At 38.9% G+C, this 21817-nt stretch overlaps 1 protein-coding gene across 1 annotated transcript in view; it reads left to right on the forward strand.

The window, feature by feature from the left end:
• cep89 (centrosomal protein 89) overlaps window positions 1-21817 on the forward strand; it is a 177965-nt gene that overhangs the window by 24792 nt on the left and 131356 nt on the right. The window contains exons 9-13 of the mRNA XM_036584282.1: window positions 701-889; window positions 1966-2108; window positions 16522-16572; window positions 18077-18160; window positions 20111-20214. Coding sequence (XP_036440175.1) covers window positions 701-889; window positions 1966-2108; window positions 16522-16572; window positions 18077-18160; window positions 20111-20214 — 571 coding nt within the window. The remainder of the gene's footprint in view (window positions 1-700; window positions 890-1965; window positions 2109-16521; window positions 16573-18076; window positions 18161-20110; window positions 20215-21817) is intronic.

Consider the following 21817-nt stretch of genomic DNA (forward strand, 5'->3'; position numbering starts at 1 on the left):
TGATGGCCAGTGGAAAAAGTTCCCTGGTGCCAAAGGGTTTAAGTACTTTTGTACACTGGTAACATGCCTTTTATGACTAATTCATACGTTGGCGCTTCATGTCTGCAGTTTGCGCCATGCTAATTGGTGCAGTATAAGTGTCCATTAGTGTTCTAATTGTTATATAGCTGTAAGAGAAGTTGGACATCGTTGATCCATAGTCTTTCTAGCCTGCGAATTTTAGATTATCAGTTATCCTGCCATGCAGAACTACATTAAGACAAATTAATGCACAGTTCCGTGGCATTCATCCATTCTCTCTCCTCTCCCATCTGCTCAGCTCTCTGTCCATCTCTTCTGTCTGCCTTTGGCTGAATTGCTAATTGTTGTGCTGTAATTACACTGTTCTGATTTGTTTTTGCTTTGTTCTGTTGTGCTGTGTGTGTTGATATCTGATATCTGACTGTGTAGGATATCTGTAGGAATATCCGTTGTGTTGTTGGGCATGGTGTGTTGAGTGTTTTTATGTGCTCGATTATGTATTTATATATGTTTTCAAGGTGCTGCACTATGCTATGTGGTGTGTTGTGCTGTGTCATTCACTATGCTGTGTTGTGTTGTGCTGTGTCTTCATGCCATGCACTCATGTCGTGTCATATGCTGTGTTGTGTCGTTATGGTGTGCTGTGTTGTGTTATGGTGGGCTGTGCTGTGTTGTGCAGAGGCGAACGAGGCATACCGCAGTGCTGTGGAGCTTCAGCAGAAGCTGGTGCAAGAGCTGAGGGAGCACAATCAGGCTCTGGCTGCAGAGAAGGAGGCACTAGAGAGGAGGTGCTCAGAGAAAAGCCAGCAAATCCTGCAGCTTCAACAGCAGCTCATGCACTCCTCTACAGAGAGGAGCCACTCTACAGGTGGGCCTAAACAGGCCCCACACACACTGCACTAGGCCCTAAGACACATACACACATGAACACATGATCCTAAATATGAATACACACATATAAATCCAAGGGGAACCCTTGGGCCTTTCACTCCATCAGAGAAGGCTTAAGCAGGGCATATGTTTTTTTTAGTTTTTCTCTTTCCTTTAGTGTGTCATATAGCTTGTTGTGCTTGTAAATGATCTGCAAAGTCACAAAGCCAGGTAGTAACTCCATCACTTTTCTCACCTGCCTGAAATGCCTTGTTGGAATTTCAGCCCTTTTTCTTTAAATATTAAATAAATATTGTAAATGTTATTATTTTTTAAATTGTTTATTGCAGATGTTATGTTTATTTTTTTCACTTCAAAAATCAACGTATTGTGTAATTTGGCCAGTGGTGCCCAAACATTTGCAAACAACTGTATATTACATATACAGCATTTGGCAGGTACTCTTGTCTAGACCAACTTACAATTTCATTTTCCACAGGTAGGTGAAGTTAGTGTTAGGAGTTCTGCTTGAGATGGCTCCCACTACGCTATACCACCCAAACTGTTAACATGACAAGCTTCAAATGCTCTTGTTTAATCCAGAACAGCCAAAAATGTTATACAGTGTCAATTTCCATTAGCTTAATGCTAACATACTACTAGAATCTCAAAGGAGTGCTACCGGAAAATTCAGAGCTGTTTTTTCACTCATTTAGACATTTATGGTCCAAACTGAAGACCTAGCACTAATAGTCATGGTTTACCCCTGATAAATCTATAATATGACAGCTGTTACGGTATATCCTGTATCCATGTATTGCTTTAAAAATGACTCACACATACACGCTCACACAGTGCTTAAATCTTTTTTTTTACTGAAGATACACATGAGTGTCTTCCTTAATGTGAAGGTGTAGTATTGAGTTTTTAATAGGCAGCTTTGTGTGACTTTGCAGGTTGGAGAGGTTTGATGCATGATTGTGCACTTGTGTGAGTGAGAGAGACTGTAAGTTGTTGTGTTTTTCATTCTTTTCTATAAATGAGACACTTAAAGTGTTCCCTGTGTGTGTGTAGGTGAAAGCTCTGAGCTGCTGAGCCTGAGGCAGCAAGCGCAGGAACTGGTGGATGAAAATGACGGGTTAAAGATGACGGTACATCGGCTCAATGTGGAGCTCAGCAGATACCAGGCCCGTTTCAGACCACTCACTAAGGAGGAGGTAGGACAGTAAGAATATTAACAACAACTGCTAACTTTCATTTGGCGTAGTGTAGAACTTCTCCACATTTGCTGAACATAATGTGAGACTTTAAACATTTTAAAAAAAAATGAATTTGATGTGAAAATGTGTGTAGATCAAGTTCCAACCTGACATATGACATTTCTTATTGGCAGTGCCAGTGTGATGTGAATACATGAGCCTACAAGAATGTACTGACTTCTTATACATGACATAAATCTAAACTGTCCTTTGCCATAACAACAATTTACAATTAAAGCTAAAGCGATATGTGAAATCCAAAATCATTTAAATGAAATTCAATTTAAAGTCTTTTGTCTTTTTCTTTTAAAAATTGCATGGGGAATATCGAGGCTATCCTAAAGCAGACAGACTATGTGATGAGTGACAATTTAGTTATTTATTTAGTTGCATATTAAGGGTAAATTAACAAGCTACAAAAAGACACAGACATTTCATTCACTATTGAGTGATTGCTCCGTTTACTTTTCTCAAGGACCAAGAAAGCCAAGCATTGTGGAGCGAGGCTTTCTCGGTATGACTGGCTCACGAGCTCATGAGTTTTCCCCAGATTCCTTTTGGCATTTATACATGTACACTCTGTGCACTTGTGTTCACCTGAGTCCGTAAAAGAGGAGATGCTGTAACTTTCATGTGTTTATTGCTTAAAATTTTTAGATGCAGTTTAGCTAAATGAAGGGTAGAGTTGAAAAGCTTGTTTACATCTATGATCATTTGTGTTTAGTGGCACATCTAATTTGCATGTATATATTCAAGCGTGCTTGTTTTTATGAATCATTTTGTCGAACTTTATTAAACATTACTTACAGACTTAAGTATGTTTTACAAGTGAAACCCCGGGTCTTTTGGTCAGTCACAACAATTCTTTGTCTGGGACAACTCTACTTGTAAGTTTTGACTGTTCTTGAAGTTTTTGTGAATGTTTGCGTCCCCAGTTGGCTTTATTAATTTATTCACGTTCATGTTTTCCTGCATGTGTAACTGTATGCATTATGCATAAACTACACAAAAAAACATTTTAGTATTGAGTGAAAGCAACAACTCACTCAGTAGTACTTCCAAGAGTTTATAAGACACAAACACAGCATAGACGGTGGTGAGAACAACTTTCTGAGCCCTTTGGGATAATCTGAAAAGTATATAGCTGATAATATTGATAACAGTTTTGAAAATTACTTTATGACTGCCATAAAATTAAAATATTGTGTTTCCATTGCAAGCCAAAACAAGGAGTGTCTTGAGTGAACACAGGTGCAGCAAAGCAGCTAACTATGCTGTCTTGTTATAATCATTGCATGATCATTAGCTTACTACTCTGCAGAAGATCCACGTTGGCTTATCAGAAAAGCCCGCCTCCTGGAGTGGACCCTTCATTACCTCATATAAGAACGTATTTCTGCCTGTTGGTCGTATACAGAAATATGTTCTAATGTAGCATTCGAGCTGATTTTTTTTCTGCTTTTTAAAATTTTTACCCAGTTACCTGAATGCACTAGGAGGATAATGCTAACTGTCCAGTTCTGTTACATCAGCTAACAGATACCCACATTGGCTAGAATCACATGATGTGGAGATGGGGCACCTCTACCCATCCAGAGAGAGAGAAGCCAGTTATGCTGTCATGGGATTGCTGGGGATCAAACTCACAATCTTCTGACGATCAGGCCAATGCTTAGACGATTGCCCATTGCAAATATTGTGTGCAGCTATTCCTAAAAAAAACTCAAAGCAAAAATACAAGCAGGAGAGGTAGCAGTTTACAACAGCAGTGAACTGCAAAGGCAATATGCAAGTGCAATAGTCTGTGTCCCATGTGCGAAGAAATTTTTGGACGGGTTGAGGACTAATGCAACTGTTTCTATTCTACTGCCAGCAGGTTTCTGATATTTACCTTTGCTAACTAGTGGAGCATCTTTTATTGTCAGTAACCTCAACCACATGCTTTCTGTAGCTGCTCATCAGTTCTGTGCCACAGTTAAGAGATATTTGGGCCCAGTCCTAATGAGTCCTAAAATGAGGAACAGGTGCGGGTGATTAATAGTGAGTGATGCCAGGGCGGAGCTGGAGCAGGAAGGGCCAGTAAAGGCTGGCAGAATCTGAGGAGAATCATGGGGGGAGACTCCATGCCCTCTGCAACAAGAACTATAGCATTCATTACATAAAATACATAAAAAACAACAACAACAACAAAAAGAAAACTTGGAGACACCTGCACAATAAGGTGAAAATATCTAAACTATTTGCCTTCATTAACAATTCATTTTTGTTGAAGCTTAAATCTTAATTAAAAGGAGCCTGTCCGATATTATTAAGCATAGATTATTTAGAGAAAGAAATTAATTAGGACCTGACCAGTGTGAAAAATGTTGTAGCCGATAAAATAATAAAAAAAATCAAATAATCAACAGAAACAAAATAATCAAATAGACAACAGAAACACACAGTCTTAAATATTTACAAATATTGTAGCACTGCAGGTGGAGAAAATACTTACATTTGTGGGTTTCTTCGGTTGCTCACGCAGCCATCTTGCCGGTTTTTCTTTTTTTCTCGTAACACTCCGTTTGGAGTGTGACTCTGAAAGACCTCAGTTTGAAGGGCCATGTAGCCCTAACCTTTCACCCTATCCCTCTATCTCAACAAAAATTGGGACACCCTAACCCTAGACGTGAATGCGCAAAACAGAGGGCTAAGGGCTAAGTGGTAGAGGCGAGGGGTGAAATGGGTTTTGGGCCTAAATATCAGTTTAGGCCTTAATATGAATGAATAAGTATTCATAATAAATAACTACTGAAACAAAGCCGAAATCTTATTGTGGCTGCTTTGTCTCGTCTCGGCCATTTAAACTTGTCATCCCACTCTGACCTGAAGCTAGCTTTTTTTTCAACAGATGTTTCTATGTGACATTTTAGCTGCAAACAGTATCTGCTTTTATTTCTGTTGGTCAAAAACCCGTAATTACTTGCAGAGTGGATGACGGTGGTGTGGGGAGGTGGGGTGGGCAGCGTAATCTAGAGGTCAGCCAGTCCTCATAATCAGGGAAAGAGAGAAATGTGTGTCTGGCTCTGAGCTATTTGTCTGATACAGGCCCATTTTTTCCAGAGACAAGAGGGATTGGACTGAGAGGTGACATTACAGTAACGATATGCCGCTCTGCCTTTCATCTCCGTCTGCCTGATTAATGCATTATAGATGATAGTTTGCCTGGTATTATAATTTCAAAGCAGCATTAACTTGAGAGGCTGGGCTGATCAGATTTTTCAACGCGGAACTTGGAGACTGCATTAGACTTGGCAGGCGATTCTCTTCTGGTCCTATAGAAGAATTCCTGTTTAATTATGATGCCATTCTCTGTCTTTCGGCTATAAGATTATTACATGCTACATTGAAGATGGCCTTGGTGAGAATGCGAATGTTGCTGAGATTGAATGTATTTTAAATTAATTGCTTTAATTGCTTAGCTGCACCAGTGCCAGCGGTATCAGTATTAGTGATGGAGATGACGATCCACAAAGCAATTTCGGACACCCATGCGTGCATCGGCGTGCATGTAGACAGAACTTAACAATGACACACTGGCGGTGTGGGTTGATAATCAGCAGTAAAAATGCTCATGGCAAAATCTGTATTTCAGGTATTTCAAGAGAAGGCAATGGTAGTGAATGATATGCCGGTTAGTTTTACTGCTGCTGCTGCTGCAAAGAAAGTCAACAATGCACATACAGTGTAAAACACTTAACAGGAGACCCTTACGTGAATGGCTGAGCCAGCCTTCTTTCTGTAATCCGTTATCTCCCACTGTGTAGTCAGTTACAGTCTGAGTTATTGTTAGTCCAGGTTGTTATCGAGGGAGCGAATGTCAGAGGAACATATAGAAGGAACCACTGGTCTCTTGGGGTTTAGCATAGCCGCCTGCTAGCCAGGCTAGTGTGAGGCTCTGCAGTACACCGCTGTTGGTCAGCTATATCACACAGCAGAATGGTCAACCCATCCAAAGACTTTTTAATTTACAGGCTTAATTTATGTTGTTGTGTCTTCTTTGAGCACAATTGATGTCTTTTTCCCTTTTAAAATATACACTGTCACATTAATGTACATAAAAACAGATGGGCTGTCCTGCTGCCTGCCTCAGTTTTAACCTGGCATCTTTCTGTATAAGATTTATTTTAGATTAGTTTCTGAGACTTTTTGCTCAAGCAGCTTGCACTACAGCACACTAGCCCTATTTTATGTGCTCTCTCAGGAGTATAGCAGTGAACTGAAGTATTTTATGACTGACAGCTGAAACCATAATCGCTGGCAAAAAGGTTTAAACATATATTGGAAGGTTAAGCTGGCTTAACAACCACAAAATGCTTCTCTGTGAATCTGCACACATCAGAGTACCTTCTCCTCCTCCTCTCTTGTTAAAATATTTCTTAATATCTGTTTTGTACCTGCAACTACAAATTATTTCCAACTAGGAGAAAGTAAATTCAGCCAGGACAGCTTTGCTAGTTATGTGTAGTAGCTAGATAACTTCTTCACAAGTGCTGCGGTCAAATCAACATTATTAGTAATTCAGCAGATTACACTGGACATTGTGGTCTGCTGAATGGATAAACTAACGTCAGCAACAGCAAACTGGAAAGCTACATTTCCTTTCAAAACAAAATGTAACAGAGCATTATGAGAGCAAGAACAGTTGGAAACTGCGTTCACTCCATATACATGTTCACCCTGCATTCATGTGATTTTCATGTTAAGGTTTATTGTAATCCTGTGTCCTCATTAGTTGTGATGAATTATTTTGATTAGATTTTTTAAAGTATAGTATTATACTAGTATGACTAGGAAGCTGTATTTGAAACGAAAACCATTAATAAATGGCCTTTAAAATATTTTGTATTCATGTTGGAATTTAGATCATTCACAGCTTGTAAGAGTTTGAGTGTGTTCAGGACACAGGATCGAAATTGCTCTCGCCTGACGTTGAACGCCATTCTTCAATTAAAACCAGTTTGATAAGTTTGACAGTGTGCAGTTCAACCACTCTGTCCCACTGTTTTGATCATTCTGGTTGGAGGACAGCTGCATGCGAATAAATGAAATGAGGCCATGTATCATTGATGAGGGCACTGTGAATGCTCTGATTGGTGGACACATGCTCTCTGAGACTGAGAACGTGCCCTTCATCCTTCACATGAGTGGAATAACATATTAATCTGTATTTTTATTCACATCTGATTAATTCAGACAATTGGGAATCTGATGATTGGAAGATAAACAGACTTGGTTTGTCTGCTCTAAAAAGCAGAGGGACTGTGCCAGTCAAAGAACCTCTAATGAATTCCTAAAACTGGAGCTCATTGTACCCTTCAAGCATTAACAATCCATTTTGCACATTCAAGTTGCTTTCACATGCAGTTCTAAGGTCACCCATAATGATTAGAGAAGCAGAAAAGGGTCAGCCAGTTACTGCTGTTCTTTCTGCTTCGGCAAAAAGGATTTTGCAAGTTCCATATGCTTGGTTAACTCCAACTCTAAAGCTTTTTTGTTGTGATTCATCAAAGGTGTTTCTTAATTCCACAAAGCTCGGAGTGTTACTCGAAAAGCTCATTGGCCCTAAAGCTCATTGGCTTTGTAGCATCTATTCATGAGGCATTCACGCTGGACGAGCAGAATGCAAAATAACACAAAAACATGCAGTAAGAAACTCAGGAGGACCAGATTTGTTCAGTTTTTAGCAAACACACTTAAGCATCTTTATTACAGTCAGTGCCCAATGGGCTTCCAAGGTTGTCTCTGTAGTAATTTAGGGGTTAAATCAGCTAATAAAACAAGGTAGCACAAAGAATACAAGAATGAAAATGCTACTTAAGGAAGATGAGGACATAGCCGAGCAGGTGGGCAGTGAGAAATGCTGATGTTAACTTACTTCTCTAGCATTAGTTTGTAGCATATTGAATCATAATTATGTCACAATTAACATAACAGCTTTTACTAGTTTTCTTTTTATCACTAGCATAGCCATGGAGTGTAGAATATTAATAATGAATATGAGTAATACATTAAATAACGGAAATGATTTTAGAAAAGTTATTTTGCACAAAGGCCATGCTGTGTGTGTGTGTTTTTTTGTAGAGTATGGGGTGGGCTGGTCTGCATCATGTAACTCCTGGTCTGAAAACATGCCCCAGCTATTAAGTTTACATGTCCTCAGCAGGAAATAAACTTAAATACTGCATTTTTCTGCAAATTGCAATTTCTGTTTTTTTTTTTTTTAATTTAATATGTATATTATATATATGCGAGCGAGCGTGCGTGCGTGCGTGCGTGCGTGCGTGTGTGTGTATTAGGGGTGGGAGTCTCTAGGCACCTCACGATTCTATTCGATTACGATTCAGAGCAAAGTATTTGTAATGATCCATAATGCATTTACTTCCAATCTCTTTTATTAATAAATCAAATGGAAGTGATGTGGCAAGTTAACTGGAAGGCTCTCATTCACTGCCTTTGGAGCACATGAGATGCTGCTGCCACTCATCTGCGATAAAATGCACAGTTATGGTGAAATAAGTTCCTGTGGTAATGGATGTCCACGCAGCACATGTTACAGCTATTCTACCCGTTTTCTTTAGTGATTTTACAACTTCGGTTTTGGTCTCGTTGTTGAGAGTGGAGGGATCGCTGTGTCAGTAAAATATCTTCTAGACGGGACGTGGACAACATAGCGCGAACGCCCTGTTTCGCAACAACTGAGAATTGGCGTGCAGACTGCAGGTCACATAGCAGCGATGCGTTATTCGCATTTATAACAGCGCAGTTGGTTTCCTGGTACGTTAAATCTGCAACGAGAGACTGTCAAACACTAAAAAGTTGCGAAGATGAAGTCGCTTCTCTTTCGAATTTTCCCGGTCCAACTTAAATGGTGCAGCAGTTACATTCGGCGCCTCAGTCAGAATTTAAGGTGGAATGGGAAAATGGAGAAGCTGGAGAATAAGACGCGACTTCAGCCTCGTAAAACAGTCGAACGCTAAGAGACATTTTACAAGAAACTGATCTACTTTAGAGGAAAAGTTTTCTGGCGGAGATGGGAGGAAAGCTGCTATAGCTGAGCTAAGCTAAAGCTTAAAGCAGAGCAAAGTAAGTCCGCGTTTTCGTTTATATTGTTTAGCCTATACTAGGACATTATCACATACTGAGACACACTGGACATAAAATGTTGCGGCTCCCAAGCTGGTTTGATTTTTGTTGAAAGGCCAAAATGGCTCTTCTTAACATTTGTGTTGTGACTCCCGACCTAACCTGGCTTTTAATGCAGAGGCAGCCGGTCGGATTTCTCACTCATCCAGTAGTGTTCTTGTTATGTGCTCATCACAGACTGTCCGGGCGCTGCACTTACCCACTTCCAAGTTCTGCCTTATATATATATACAGTAATTGCTGTAATTGTGCCTTACAGTGTGCACAAGAGTGTTCTCTGTAGAGGATGTGTCAACTTATTTTCACCGAGAAAAATAATGAAACAGGCAATTTGACCAGGGGTGGCAAACTTTTTACGTACGACTGTATGTTTCTGAGTCTGCGTAGAAGAGCTCTAGGGTGCTAGATTCTGATCAGTGGCTTATTATTAGCATTGCTTGTGAGGCAGTTGCACTGAGGACCATAATGTAGGGGACCTAATATCTTTGGGCCCCTTTTTTTTTTTTTGTTTTGAAATCTCTCTCGTCACTATGAAAGTGGATTAGCAGAGGGCAGTGGCATGTTTGGGGTGTCCAAAATTAGGCAGAGAGGACATCTATGAGTAGTGTTATTTGAATTTGTGGGTAATAAAACAAGTACGATGCACTGAGAAGAATTCTGGGCTGATGCTAATATCCAGAATTCTTTACATATATATCTGTCAATACGGATGCTGAAATACATACACAATTTTCATGTCCTTTCTTGTTTTTACTTAAATTATCATAAAGCTGTATACAGGTTTCACAGTATGATCTCTTCCAGAACAAAGGTGCTGAAGCTGACCAGAGGAAGAAGAGGCTTCAGCACCATAAGTAGTGGCTAGCAGTCCTGGAGGGGTGAATACACATTGCTTCAGGGATGATGTGCGCCTTTTGACAAAAAAGTTATGCACTACAGTTTCTTATTTGGTTGAATGGGATTTTTGACAGTGTTGTGTAAAGCTTGTCCAAAAGAGAGTGCTTTCATGGGTGGAGCCTTGGTAGGTCAGTTCTATTTTACTTATCTAGCTTTTTTATAACAGATGTTGTCACAAAAGGCAACTTTACAGAAATCCTGGTCTAGACCACTAAGGAGCAAACCTAAAGAGAAACTCCCTAAAAGCATGAAAAAGAATACTAAGAACAACTAAGACTCAAAGGAGGAGCCTATAGCAGCATACATTGATGTCTGCCCTGAACACAGTTTCAGTGTTGTCCCAGCATAAAAGCCTTTCTAGTGGGAATTCACTGTTAAGAATGTAATTTAGCCAAAAGCTGTGCATAATCTGTGAGCAGAAAAGTGATGCATGTCAGGGAGTCCCCAGCTGGGTATCCTTTGTTGCTGCAGTCGATTAGCTGCTATGAGGCCAGCAGAGGAGTATAAACATAGGAAGGCCAAAAAGAGAACCAGTGCATCAGCAGAGGCCTGATTTCCTACACTTTCATTTCACATTTCACATCTGCCAACTCCTTTTTTCCGTCCCTTAGGATTCAGCCACTCTCTCACTTTTGCTGTCTTTCTCTGTGTCTCTCTCAGCAGGGAGCTGATTTAAAGTTAACGGAAATTGCTCAGTCTTCTCACATGGTGACTCATGGGCCTTTAAGTTCCAGCAGACAGTAACTTGCAGTGCTGTTGAATCAAGGCCTCTCTCTCTGTCTCTCTTTCTAGAGCTCATTACAAAACTGTTGATTGCTGTTGCACTGTCTCAAATGGTCCGGCACTGCACTTGGAGCATTGTTGTGCTTGGGAACTTAGTTAAATCTTAAATCTTTGGGGAATAGGAGCATTTAAAAGGAGAATGAGGACGAAGAAAGAAGAAAGGGAACACAGAAAAGTGCAAAAGAGTCAAGGGAGTGAATAAAAGAGAGTATAAGGAGCAACAAGGAAGGGAACTGCCACAAGCTATGTCTCAAAGCTGAAGATGCAGTCGAGGGAGGCTGCATTTCTCAGCTGTTATGTCACTGAAGGCTATTCCATTTTGTAGGATCTTTCAAATGTGTCTTGTTTGTGAGAAATAAAAGGATGCGGCTAGTGTCCTTCAAGACCTTCAGTCCCTCACAGTCCTTCATGCACAGCTTGAAAGAGACTAAAAACCAGTGGAAAAACAGCTGCGAGTGGTCAGATGCTGTGGCACCAGAGTATTGTAATGAAGTATACGTTTTAATTTAATGTTTTGAAACATTTGAAGATTTAAATATGTCCTGTTGCTTACGTCAGTAAGCTGTAAGGATGCAGTGCAGTCTGCTCAGGCCATCTCAAATGTGCGGGAGCCTTCATATACCGGGTCTGTCCTACCTCTCCTGCATGCCTAGCTTTGAGACATGCCTACAGTCTCCCCTTGATCCTATTCTCCTCCAGCTTCCCCCCTGGCACTTCGCACTTATCATGTGCACCTGTCTTTTGTTATGGACTCATTAGGACTGCTATATTTTGTCATTGGGAAAACTGTGTATCTCCAAAATGGAAACTTTGTAGGAGAAGAACAAAAACTTTCTTAAAGGGCACATATCCAGCATTTTCTGTGAATTTTTTCCGTGAGATACACGTATGACATTTTTATGGTTTTACGTAACAAAAAATGGCATTTTTTAAATTATTATTAGTGATGCGCTGAAATGACATCATAACAGTTTATGCAAAATAAACTTACTAAAATTGTTACAGTATGTAGGCTACAGAATATGCCACAAAATCCAATATTGACATCAGGGTCATCCAAGATAATGAATTCCATTCATTTTTAGTCAGATCGTGCTATCGGAGACTTTCCTTTCTGCTTTCGTTGTTTTGTTGTATTCTTTGCGTTGAGTGGAATGAGTGGGATTAAACCTGTAATAAGTTCTTGGACGTTGTTCCCTCTCTATATACTTAACATGAACAGAGATTATAAACCACTTCCCTGATGTCCTCATTAAAAGTAAGGATGTTTTGATATTTAAGTATCCCTATGAATTCATGAACAGATATCTGATTAACCACAAGGAAGGACAAACAATGACAAAAAAAGAAAATAAAATTTTTTGTCCAAAAATAATGTAGGTACCTTTTTAAGTAATAGAACTGGTACTGCACAAAAACAACAGAAGAAAACATATTTTGTTATTCAAAAATAGCCAAGGGACATTGGTAGGTTTTGATATTAGATTAGTAAAAGAGTCTGACTCTTTTGATAAGACAGTAAGCTAACAGAGCTGATCAGTGTCACGTTGGATGCTGATGAGGACGCTTATTTTCTCCTCAGTGAGCAATGTGGCAAACTGTTATTTGTCCGAAAAATATATTTTCATTGTTTCTGGACTTACCTAACACCAGCTAGAGTAGTAAGCCTAGTCATTGATAAAACCTTGCTAACTTGCTGAAAAAAAAAATCAACAGACCCTGCATGCTCACAGACCAAGACTGCTGAGTGCCAAAGTGTGAGCACATAAAAATTGCCTATGCTCTGTTGCATCACTCACTGAAGTTCTAGACTGCTTCACTATCTGGCAGACTGGTCGCGGATGCTAGGAGAATGCTGCCTACCAGAATAATAAGTGCTAACAGTTTTGGTGGAGGAGGTATAATGGTCTGGGGCTGTTTTGCTGGGTTTTGGCTAGGCTCCTTAGTACCCTTAGAAGGGTAATATTAATGCTACAGCATACAAAGCTATTTTAGACAATTATATGCTTCCAACTCTGTGGCAAGATTTTGGGGAGGGCCTACCATGACTGTGCTGCTGCACACAAAGTGAGATCTATAAAGACAAAGTTTGCGAGTTTGGTGTGAAAGAACATCAGTGGCCAGCACAGAGCTCTGACCTCAGCCCTACCGAACACATTTGGGATTCATTGAACCGTCAATTGCAAGCCAGGCGTTCTTGTATAACATCAGTGCCTGACCTCACGAATGCTCTTTTGACTGAATGTGTGCAAATTCCCACAGACTCAGTCCGAAATCTTGCATCTTACATCTTACAGCTGCAGAGAGGGGCCAACTCCATTTTAATGCCTTTGGTTCTGGAATAGGATGTCTAACTAGCTCATATACATCCAGTAGTCAGGTGTCAACATACTTTTGGCCATATAGTGTATGTTTAAGTACTTAATTTCAGTAAGTGACAAAATTTCAGCGTCCATATCATACAACAATTAGAAAGGCTGATGCTCATGAAACACATTTTCTGTTAAGTTGATATAAAAACAAAACAAAACAACATTTTGTATCTATCCAATGCAGTTACTGAATAAAAGTCTTAAGATGTGCATGTAAAGTCAGTCGGTAAATCAAAATAATAACCTGGAGCAATATTATAGCACTGGAGATGGACTGCTACATAAAACTGTGGTTGGTCAGTATTAACTGATATTATCAGTCAGGCTCTAGTTTAAACTGTTGTCAGCGCAAGGAACAGTGCATCGTTGATACTAATCCGATACTCTGTCAAGGATGAATGGAACTGTGTTTTGTCTGTGTTGATGTGTGTGGGTTATGTAGCCACCTCAGAGATGGGCTTAGAATTTGCAGTGGCAGCTTGTCCTAAAATCACCTGTAAAAAACATCTCTCTTCTCTTGCTCTTAACTTTGTGTCTGTATTGGGCCTGAAGTCCAAACCAGGCATTTCTGAGCCTTGAATAAACTTCACACTGCCACATCTTAAAACCCCTCATCTGTGTTTGAGCTTACAGATATAAGCAAAAAGAAAAAATACTACAAATACAAAACTACAAGTTGGATGAGAGCATTTCACTTGATGGCAGTAAAAATGAAAAAAAAAAAGCTGAATGATAATCATAGAGCATTAAGTAAAAAACTGTATCTCATTAAGAGAAATATTACCTTTTGCCTGCATTCAAGATATTTGCACTTGTTAAGATGTAAATTTTGCAGCATGTGTTTGAAGTCAGGCTTGTTCCGGACGTGCTGGCATCAGCTGGAAGCTGATTATCCAAGTCTGGCCCAATTCTGTGCCATATGCCACCCACCAGTACCTCACATTATGCCTAATCAGAGACACTTCATACTGGGAAACAGCTACTCATGCTCTTTCCTTGACTCTGTCTTTCTCTTCTTTTCAGTTCTGTTTTTTTTCTGCTCTTTGATGCTTTTTCATTATAATTCAGCTGGGTGCATGTTTAGAAACTCTGTGCTGATGGTACCTCATTTTAAGGGTGGTGCTAAGCAATTTGCTAGGCTATGTGAAAATGTAGACTAGTCAGTAGGCTGTAGAGCTGTAGATTTGTAGAAAGATGGAATCTTTTGTTCGAATGTGAACACCCAAGGTGAGCTATGAGCATGGGAACACATGGTGCAGCTGACATCCAAACCTATATTACAATACCTAAATTTTGACTTTGACACTGATTCCAATCATACTCAAATGGTTTGGTAAAACATTCACACGTGGCATCATTCCAACATCCAATATTTATCAGATGACATACAGAAAAACATTCCACTTGTCACAACATTATATACCAATGGGTACGTTTCTACCCATCTGGGTCTAATTAGTTTGCACAAGTTGATTTTGTCAATAGGCAAAATGGAGCATCGTGGTGGCATTAGCCTGTTTAACTGAAGGACTGAACATATTGAAATCTAATGCAAGTGTTACACATTTGATGCATGCTAAAATGACTTTACTGTACTGCTCAATAAAACATTTTTCTGGGTCTGCAACTTGCTTCATGAATTATTCTGTAGTGAATACTGATAGAATAGTCACAATCAAAAAACAACAAGGGAATAGGTGTAGATCAGGGCTGCCCCAAGTGTAAACCATGGCCCAGACTTTGCCTGTGAGGACGTATGATTTTCCACCAGAAAGTTACCCTAACCACCCTGCCTCACTCAATGGGAGAAGAAACATATTTTATACTAGATTTAACTTTTTAAATTCTTTAATATTTGAATAATATATATATATATATATATATATATATATATATATATGAACTGTAACACTGTACATACTAATAACCAGCTGTATTTATTTGTGATTCTGACTCTCATTTAACTGGAGCTTTTGCCTGAAGCGGTTTACATTACCCAACTGCAGAGATGCTCCCCTTGGAGCTGCTTGGAATTAAATGCCTTGCCCAAAGGGCACAGTGGCTGTAGCATGATGCTATCAGCTGGGATTGAACCCATGACCTTTGGTTCATATGGTTTAAGGCCAGTACTCTGCACTGTGGGATATGCTGAATGGAAAGTGGTGGGTTTGTGAATATTTCTGACTTTCTAGCTGCAGTGTGTGGTTGTGTAGAGAAGCAGTTCAGGATCTGTAGTCTTGGGCTGCAGCAATTAAAAATCTTTATGATGATATTTTATCAAATATTTTCTTCAGTATTTGAGTATTTAATGAGAATAAGAAAAGCTGACATGTTTCACTTTAAAGATTGAATGGGGAAAGATTGAATCTTCTTATCATTACAATTGTTGTTATTATTGCCTTCATTCTATTCACATTTGATATGTTCAAGGTTGTCAAGCTGTTTAAAACCACTTTTTACCATGCACATGTGCTAAACTCAGACAGCTTTCTAGTCAGCATGTTCTCATTTTTTCTCCTCAATAATTTGGCTGCGAGCAGCAGGAAACTTATTTGAGCTAATTTGATGGGGGTCAAAATGGCAAAAATATTATATCATGATACTTTTACAATATGCCTACAATGTTTTGTTTCTGATTTGTATTTTGTTGCACAGACAAAATGAACCTGTAGTGCCAAAAAAACAATAAATTAATACATAATTAATAATAATAATAAAAACAATAATAATAAACAATCATGAAAAAACTACACCTACAGTGAACTTTAGTGCACTGCACTGCATCAAACAGGCCTAATTATGCAATTTTTTTAAATAAAACATAATTACTGCCTGTCCTTTAAGTACTGATGATACTCATGATATGCTTAGAAAAGCACATTGTGACATAATTTATCATAATAGCAATAAAATATTGTCATTGCCCACCACCACTTGCAAGCTGCGCCTATCTCTAGACAATCTAGTGTGTCAACGCTAGCAAGTGCATGCTACTGGTAACGTACTAGCTTTTAGCTTGATAAACAATCCATGGTTTCACCACTAATGTGCATGCGTCATAAAGGTCTCACATTTATTGAACATTTGTTGCAGTTATAGTTGTCACTAACTTGCTTCTTCTGCTCCATCCCCCAGTGTTCTCGGAGTGGTGGCCTACCAGTGAAAGGACCATCTCCCCCATGGCTGGTGAGTGAGACTCCTTCACGTTTAGCATGAAAACTAACTGAAATTTAATCCTATATGGATAATGTTAAGGAGCTGAAAATTCTAATAACCAATAATGTCAGCCGATATAATTTTATGTTTATATTTTAGATTTTCATTTCATTCTTCAGTAGTTTTAGATAAACAGTGCTTTACTGACAATTGACAGTGTTTAAATGTCTTACTTTTTAATTCTGGGTGGAGCTAACTAGAAGTTGTGATTTTGCTTTTTATTGATTAATGATGCTTTGCAGTGTGCAACACTATAGTTAGTCATTTTCCTTCTTCTTCATCTTCTTCTTGTGCCTGCTTTTGTCTGCTAACTCATCCCGCAGTTTTTGACATATCAACACTGTTCAAACTCTGGAATGTTTTGTCTGATCAGGAGCGGTGTGCTTGTGTACAGCTTTTTGATTATACAGTTTTTGCACAGTTATTGGAAAATCACTTTTTTTTCCACTTAAGAAATGAATTGCCATTGCAAGTGCCAGCGCAACTGCCTAGCAACCACTTGGGATACCACAGCAACCAACTAGCAACATCTTAGCTAGCTTAAGCAGCACATTCACTCTGCATTTTCTTCAGGAAATGCATTTTTGTAGTTATGGCTTATTTTTCTTATTTTTTGGTAGTTATCTTTACAAAAAGGGATTTGCGTTCTAACATTTTTCTCAAACTAGAAGGTTTGGATAGATTATTCACGTTTTTGTTACTTTAACCATGATCACTGGTTCTTCTTTGGCAATACCATCTGAACTGTCATGCTGTTGTTGGGATGCTGCGAATTTGAATCCTAGCAATACTACAACCAAGGGTCTGGTAAATAGTGGTGAATTATTAGGAGTATTTTTGCCAGTACTCATAAAACTGCAAATTCAAAGTTGACACACTATAGGCCGAACGATTATATTAGTGGCACTCTAACACGTACATGGTAAACTGATAATGTTCATCACTCATTCTCTCTCTGCTTCTTTTTGGCCTTCTTTACTGCGTACATGGTGAAAATATCTCTTCTTTAGAGAAAAATTAGCATTTGAACTTCGCACTCTTATCTCTCCCTTTTAGAAACTTTGCTGTAAATGTTTGATGAAAAATTCATTGTCTCTGAATTGAAAGCATTTGCTCATGATAATTCTTTTAACTTCCTCTTAACTAATTGTTGTAAATGTTCACCACTTTTAGGTCTCATGACTAACACTGGAAGAGCATAATGAAGACTAATAGATAAAGCTTGTCGCATTATTCCATAGAGCTGCCTAAGTGTGTGTGTGTGTGTGTGTGTGTGCGTGCGTGTGTGTGTGCGCGTGTGTGTGTGTGTGCGTGTGTGTGTTTGTGCGTGTGTGTGTTTGTGCGTGTGTGTGGTGTGTGTGTGTGTGTGTGTGTGTGTGAGAGACGCTTACAAAGTGTAGAGCTTTGGTGTGGGTTTTGCTGCTTTCTCTTCTTTCCCTAAGGTGCTTTTTGTTGTGCTCTTGATTGCCTGCAGCTGGATATGAAATATTTATCACCACTATTACTGGCTTATGAGGACCAGCTGATGGAGAGAGACAAAATTCTCAAGTCCTGTGAGGTGAGAGTGTGGATTACCTGCATTATTAGTGTCTGTTTATTTAAAAAGTGCAAGTGTGGGTTTAAATTTAAGTGTGTATATCTGTGTGTGTTTGTGTGTGTTGAGGGGGTTCTGTTCCAGTCCATCAGTGTACATTTTTCCTTGTGTGGCTAGATAGTTAGTTTACAGAACAAGAATCTTAAGTTGTTGATTGTTGATTTATTATTTGAAGTTCAGTATACTCAAAATTTTTAGACAGCCCAATAACTAACTTTCTTGAGTTAAAACAACATTTGTTCCCCAGTGTGCTGTCATTCCTTGTAGGCAGATAAATTTTAGGCCACCGTGCTTACCAAATCTTTACCAGCTGTTCAGGTTTTTTAGACACATTTTAAAAGCACTCCAACAATTTAAGAATAATCTATCCAGTTGTGATTGTGGCCCATGTTGTTACTAAATAAAAGTAAGCCTTAATCTCCATTTGGACAGGATTAAGTTTGCATGGGCCTGATGCCTGGGATGATTTACTCTTTTATAAGTGCTATTAAGTGATTTTATTTCTGTCAGGATCGACCACATTGGTGTTTTTCTCTCTCCTCCCTTGAGTGAATTCCAGGTAAAATTACCTACTTTTTTTCACCAAACTCAGCAATGGTCTGATACCATCCACCGTTTTCAAGGCTGAGATTGCCATGTGTTTGGAAAAACTTTTGGAAAGTTAGTTTCCTAGCACAGATATCCACATTAAAATCTTCAAAGATGAAAGGGTGGATGCTTTAGAAGAGTCTCTTAAACACTTTCTTGGTCTGAGACTCCATCCTCTCTGCCCAGGGAGAACATTAACATGAGGAGAAAAAAATTAAGTCAATCAGAAAAGTGAGATCCTGCAGTCTGATTAAAAGGGCAATTATTGTGACAGTGACAGAAATAAAGCACTGTATATTCACTTATGCACAATATTATCAGCTTTTAGTTTTCTAGAAATAATGACCACGATCATATGATCATATATGCTTCAAACATCCAGGTTCGTAGAATGTACGCCCCACTGGAAACTTGCTCATCCTGTGGCAATTATATTGCTGTCATCCAATCTGAATACGGCTTTAGGATGTGGTTGTTAACCATGCTGTTGTTCAACCGCCATCTTAAAGAGACCGTTTAAATCTGCCTTGTACGTAGACTTGATAGGTCAATTCATTTCATAATTCTGACATAATATATGTGCCACTATTTCATGAATTAATCCACAAAGAAAGATTTAGCCAGCTTTAGCTAGAAGCTAAGCTACATTTCGATCTCCTGTGTCAAATTTGATGATTTTACTGACGTTCCAGCTTGTTATGCAACATTATTGCTACTTTCAGGATTTTGACTTTGTGGTGTTTCATCTTGCATGTTTTATCTTGGCTTTCCACAATGTTAGCATAGCCTAAGCAAATCCTATATAGCTTATGTATGTTAACTTGGAGGTGGTGGGTGTTTATTTGCCACCCAGCTCATAGGGATTCATGATGTATCAGACAAACACAACATTGCAACATATATATATATATAACATAATATTGTAAATCCCATAGAGTTGCAAGTGGAAATTAGAGGTACCATAATGGTGTTGAAAGGCTGACAAACAAAGACGGCTTGCAGAGAGAAGGTATAGGTTGCGGAGATGAACACAGGAAAGAAAAACACAAGGAGTGCTAGGAGTGTTTTTTTATGTTTTATCTGATTATCTTTTTTCTGTAATAGTAGTGTAATACAGTTACCTTTTTTGTATCCTGATTATGTAAAGGAGAAAGTCTATTTAAGAATTAAGACATTATGTGAAAATGTGCGAACAAGTCCATTTATCTCACCATCAGTGCATCAGAGGCAGATAAGAAAATGCAGTTTATTGAAGCTAATCACCTGTAATGCAGTGGGAGTGTGGTGTTATGAAGTCTGTCTGTTTTCTGTTTTCTGTTCACACAGGAAGAAGTGAAGATGTTGAGAGTACGCTCAGAGGAGGTGATTCAGGAGAATGAGAAACTTCATGCAGAACTCGGCAAGCGAAGCAGTGTCAGTAATAAAGAGTGGTAAGGCTTACATAGACACAAATACACATACATTATTTTAACATATGCAGCAGCACACCTGATTTAACTTAATGAAGGATGATAAGCTGGAGCAGGTATTGGATGATAACGGTAAATACTAGACTGGAGCTTTGACTCACACTCACACACATCAACTCACAATGTGGTGTTTGTTCATTTGTATTTTCTCTAAAGTGATAGTCTATTTGAATAAATAAATGTGTACTTCCAAATAAACGCTTTACATATAATTTTCTCAGATGCCTGAGAGGGATTGTTAAGTTTTTGAGGACTGAGGTGCCTTTTTACTATTGTTTGCCCTAGGAGGGACTGTTTTTTCACCCTGAGCACCTCGTGTTTTATGCACCCTGCATGGCTGCCTTTTGTGCTCCTGGCAGCCTGAGTTGAAAGAAGTTCAGCTTTAAGTGGTTACGTAGCCTATGTCATAAGCATTTTTTTTTCAGTGCTTTCCAGTCGGATCAAAAGGAAGATGGGCCTTCAAGTACGCGCTAAGTACACTAAACTGTATGATTTTAGATTAGCATAGCATAAACAAAAAAGCAGTTTTTTTTTTTCAAATTTAGCTTCGGCAACACCACCATATTTGTTAGTTGCAAGTAGATCACTTTCTGCCTATACATACCAAAATAGCTAGCTACCACAGCTGATTGACAGTTACGATGCTGTTGCTTAGTAATAGGGAAATGTGTGGCCGGAAGCAGAATTTTAAAAAAAAACCTGCAAATTAGAGGTGTTCACAAGTTTTAAATTAAGGTCCAAATGTGACCTGTACCCACAACTTTGGACAAGCTGGATTAACAGGGAAAGTTGTTAACCACAAATAACCGCTTTTTTGTTTGTGAAGCTGAAGCTTAGAACTCAGAAAGCCTGTCTGTGTTGAAGCTGAATCCATTATACACGCTGCAGATCCCTTACTTCTTGTTGTTCAACTACAAGCCAAAACAAATGGCTTAACGTTAACATCACCAAAAAAAAAAAACATAAGCCTGTTCTCTTCATTATATTTTTCTTTTCTGTTTTTAGGCTCAAGATGTATAGAGTTTTTTGAGACATGATTAACCAGTTCCCTTTTTCCCCCATAACTGAAGCATCTTAGCAAAATGTATGTATGCTCTGTTCCTTTAAATAAAAAATAACTCATTAGAAAACACGCCCAAGCCTGACATGGCCCAGTGTTGTGCTTCCGCATAATACTGTATATACATGTACATGTACAATACAACAAGAATGGCAATATTAGTAGCAGAGCTATGAAACTTGAAAAAGAAAAACACATTGAATCGACTTGATTCAACTATGTGTATAATGTGCTCGTGAATAAAATGCATGAACAGTGTTGTCATTGATCATACATACATTTGGCAGTAATTTTGTTGATGTATTTTATTCGTTCAGAAATGACACATGTATGCGTTTCTATGAAATTCAATAAAATACTTTTTCAGTGTAGCACATACACACAGTCACACAGCGACTGATCTAATAAACACACACCCACGCTCACTCCACAAGAACAGCATCATCAGCAATAAAGTACTACTGTGTTCTCCCCAGCGGCTTCTTAGTATTCATCAAAGCCATC

The sequence above is a fragment of the Colossoma macropomum genome, unplaced genomic scaffold, assembly GCF_904425465.1.
Source record: "Colossoma macropomum unplaced genomic scaffold, Colossoma_macropomum, whole genome shotgun sequence".
NCBI classification, from domain to species: domain Eukaryota; kingdom Metazoa; phylum Chordata; class Actinopteri; order Characiformes; family Serrasalmidae; genus Colossoma; species Colossoma macropomum.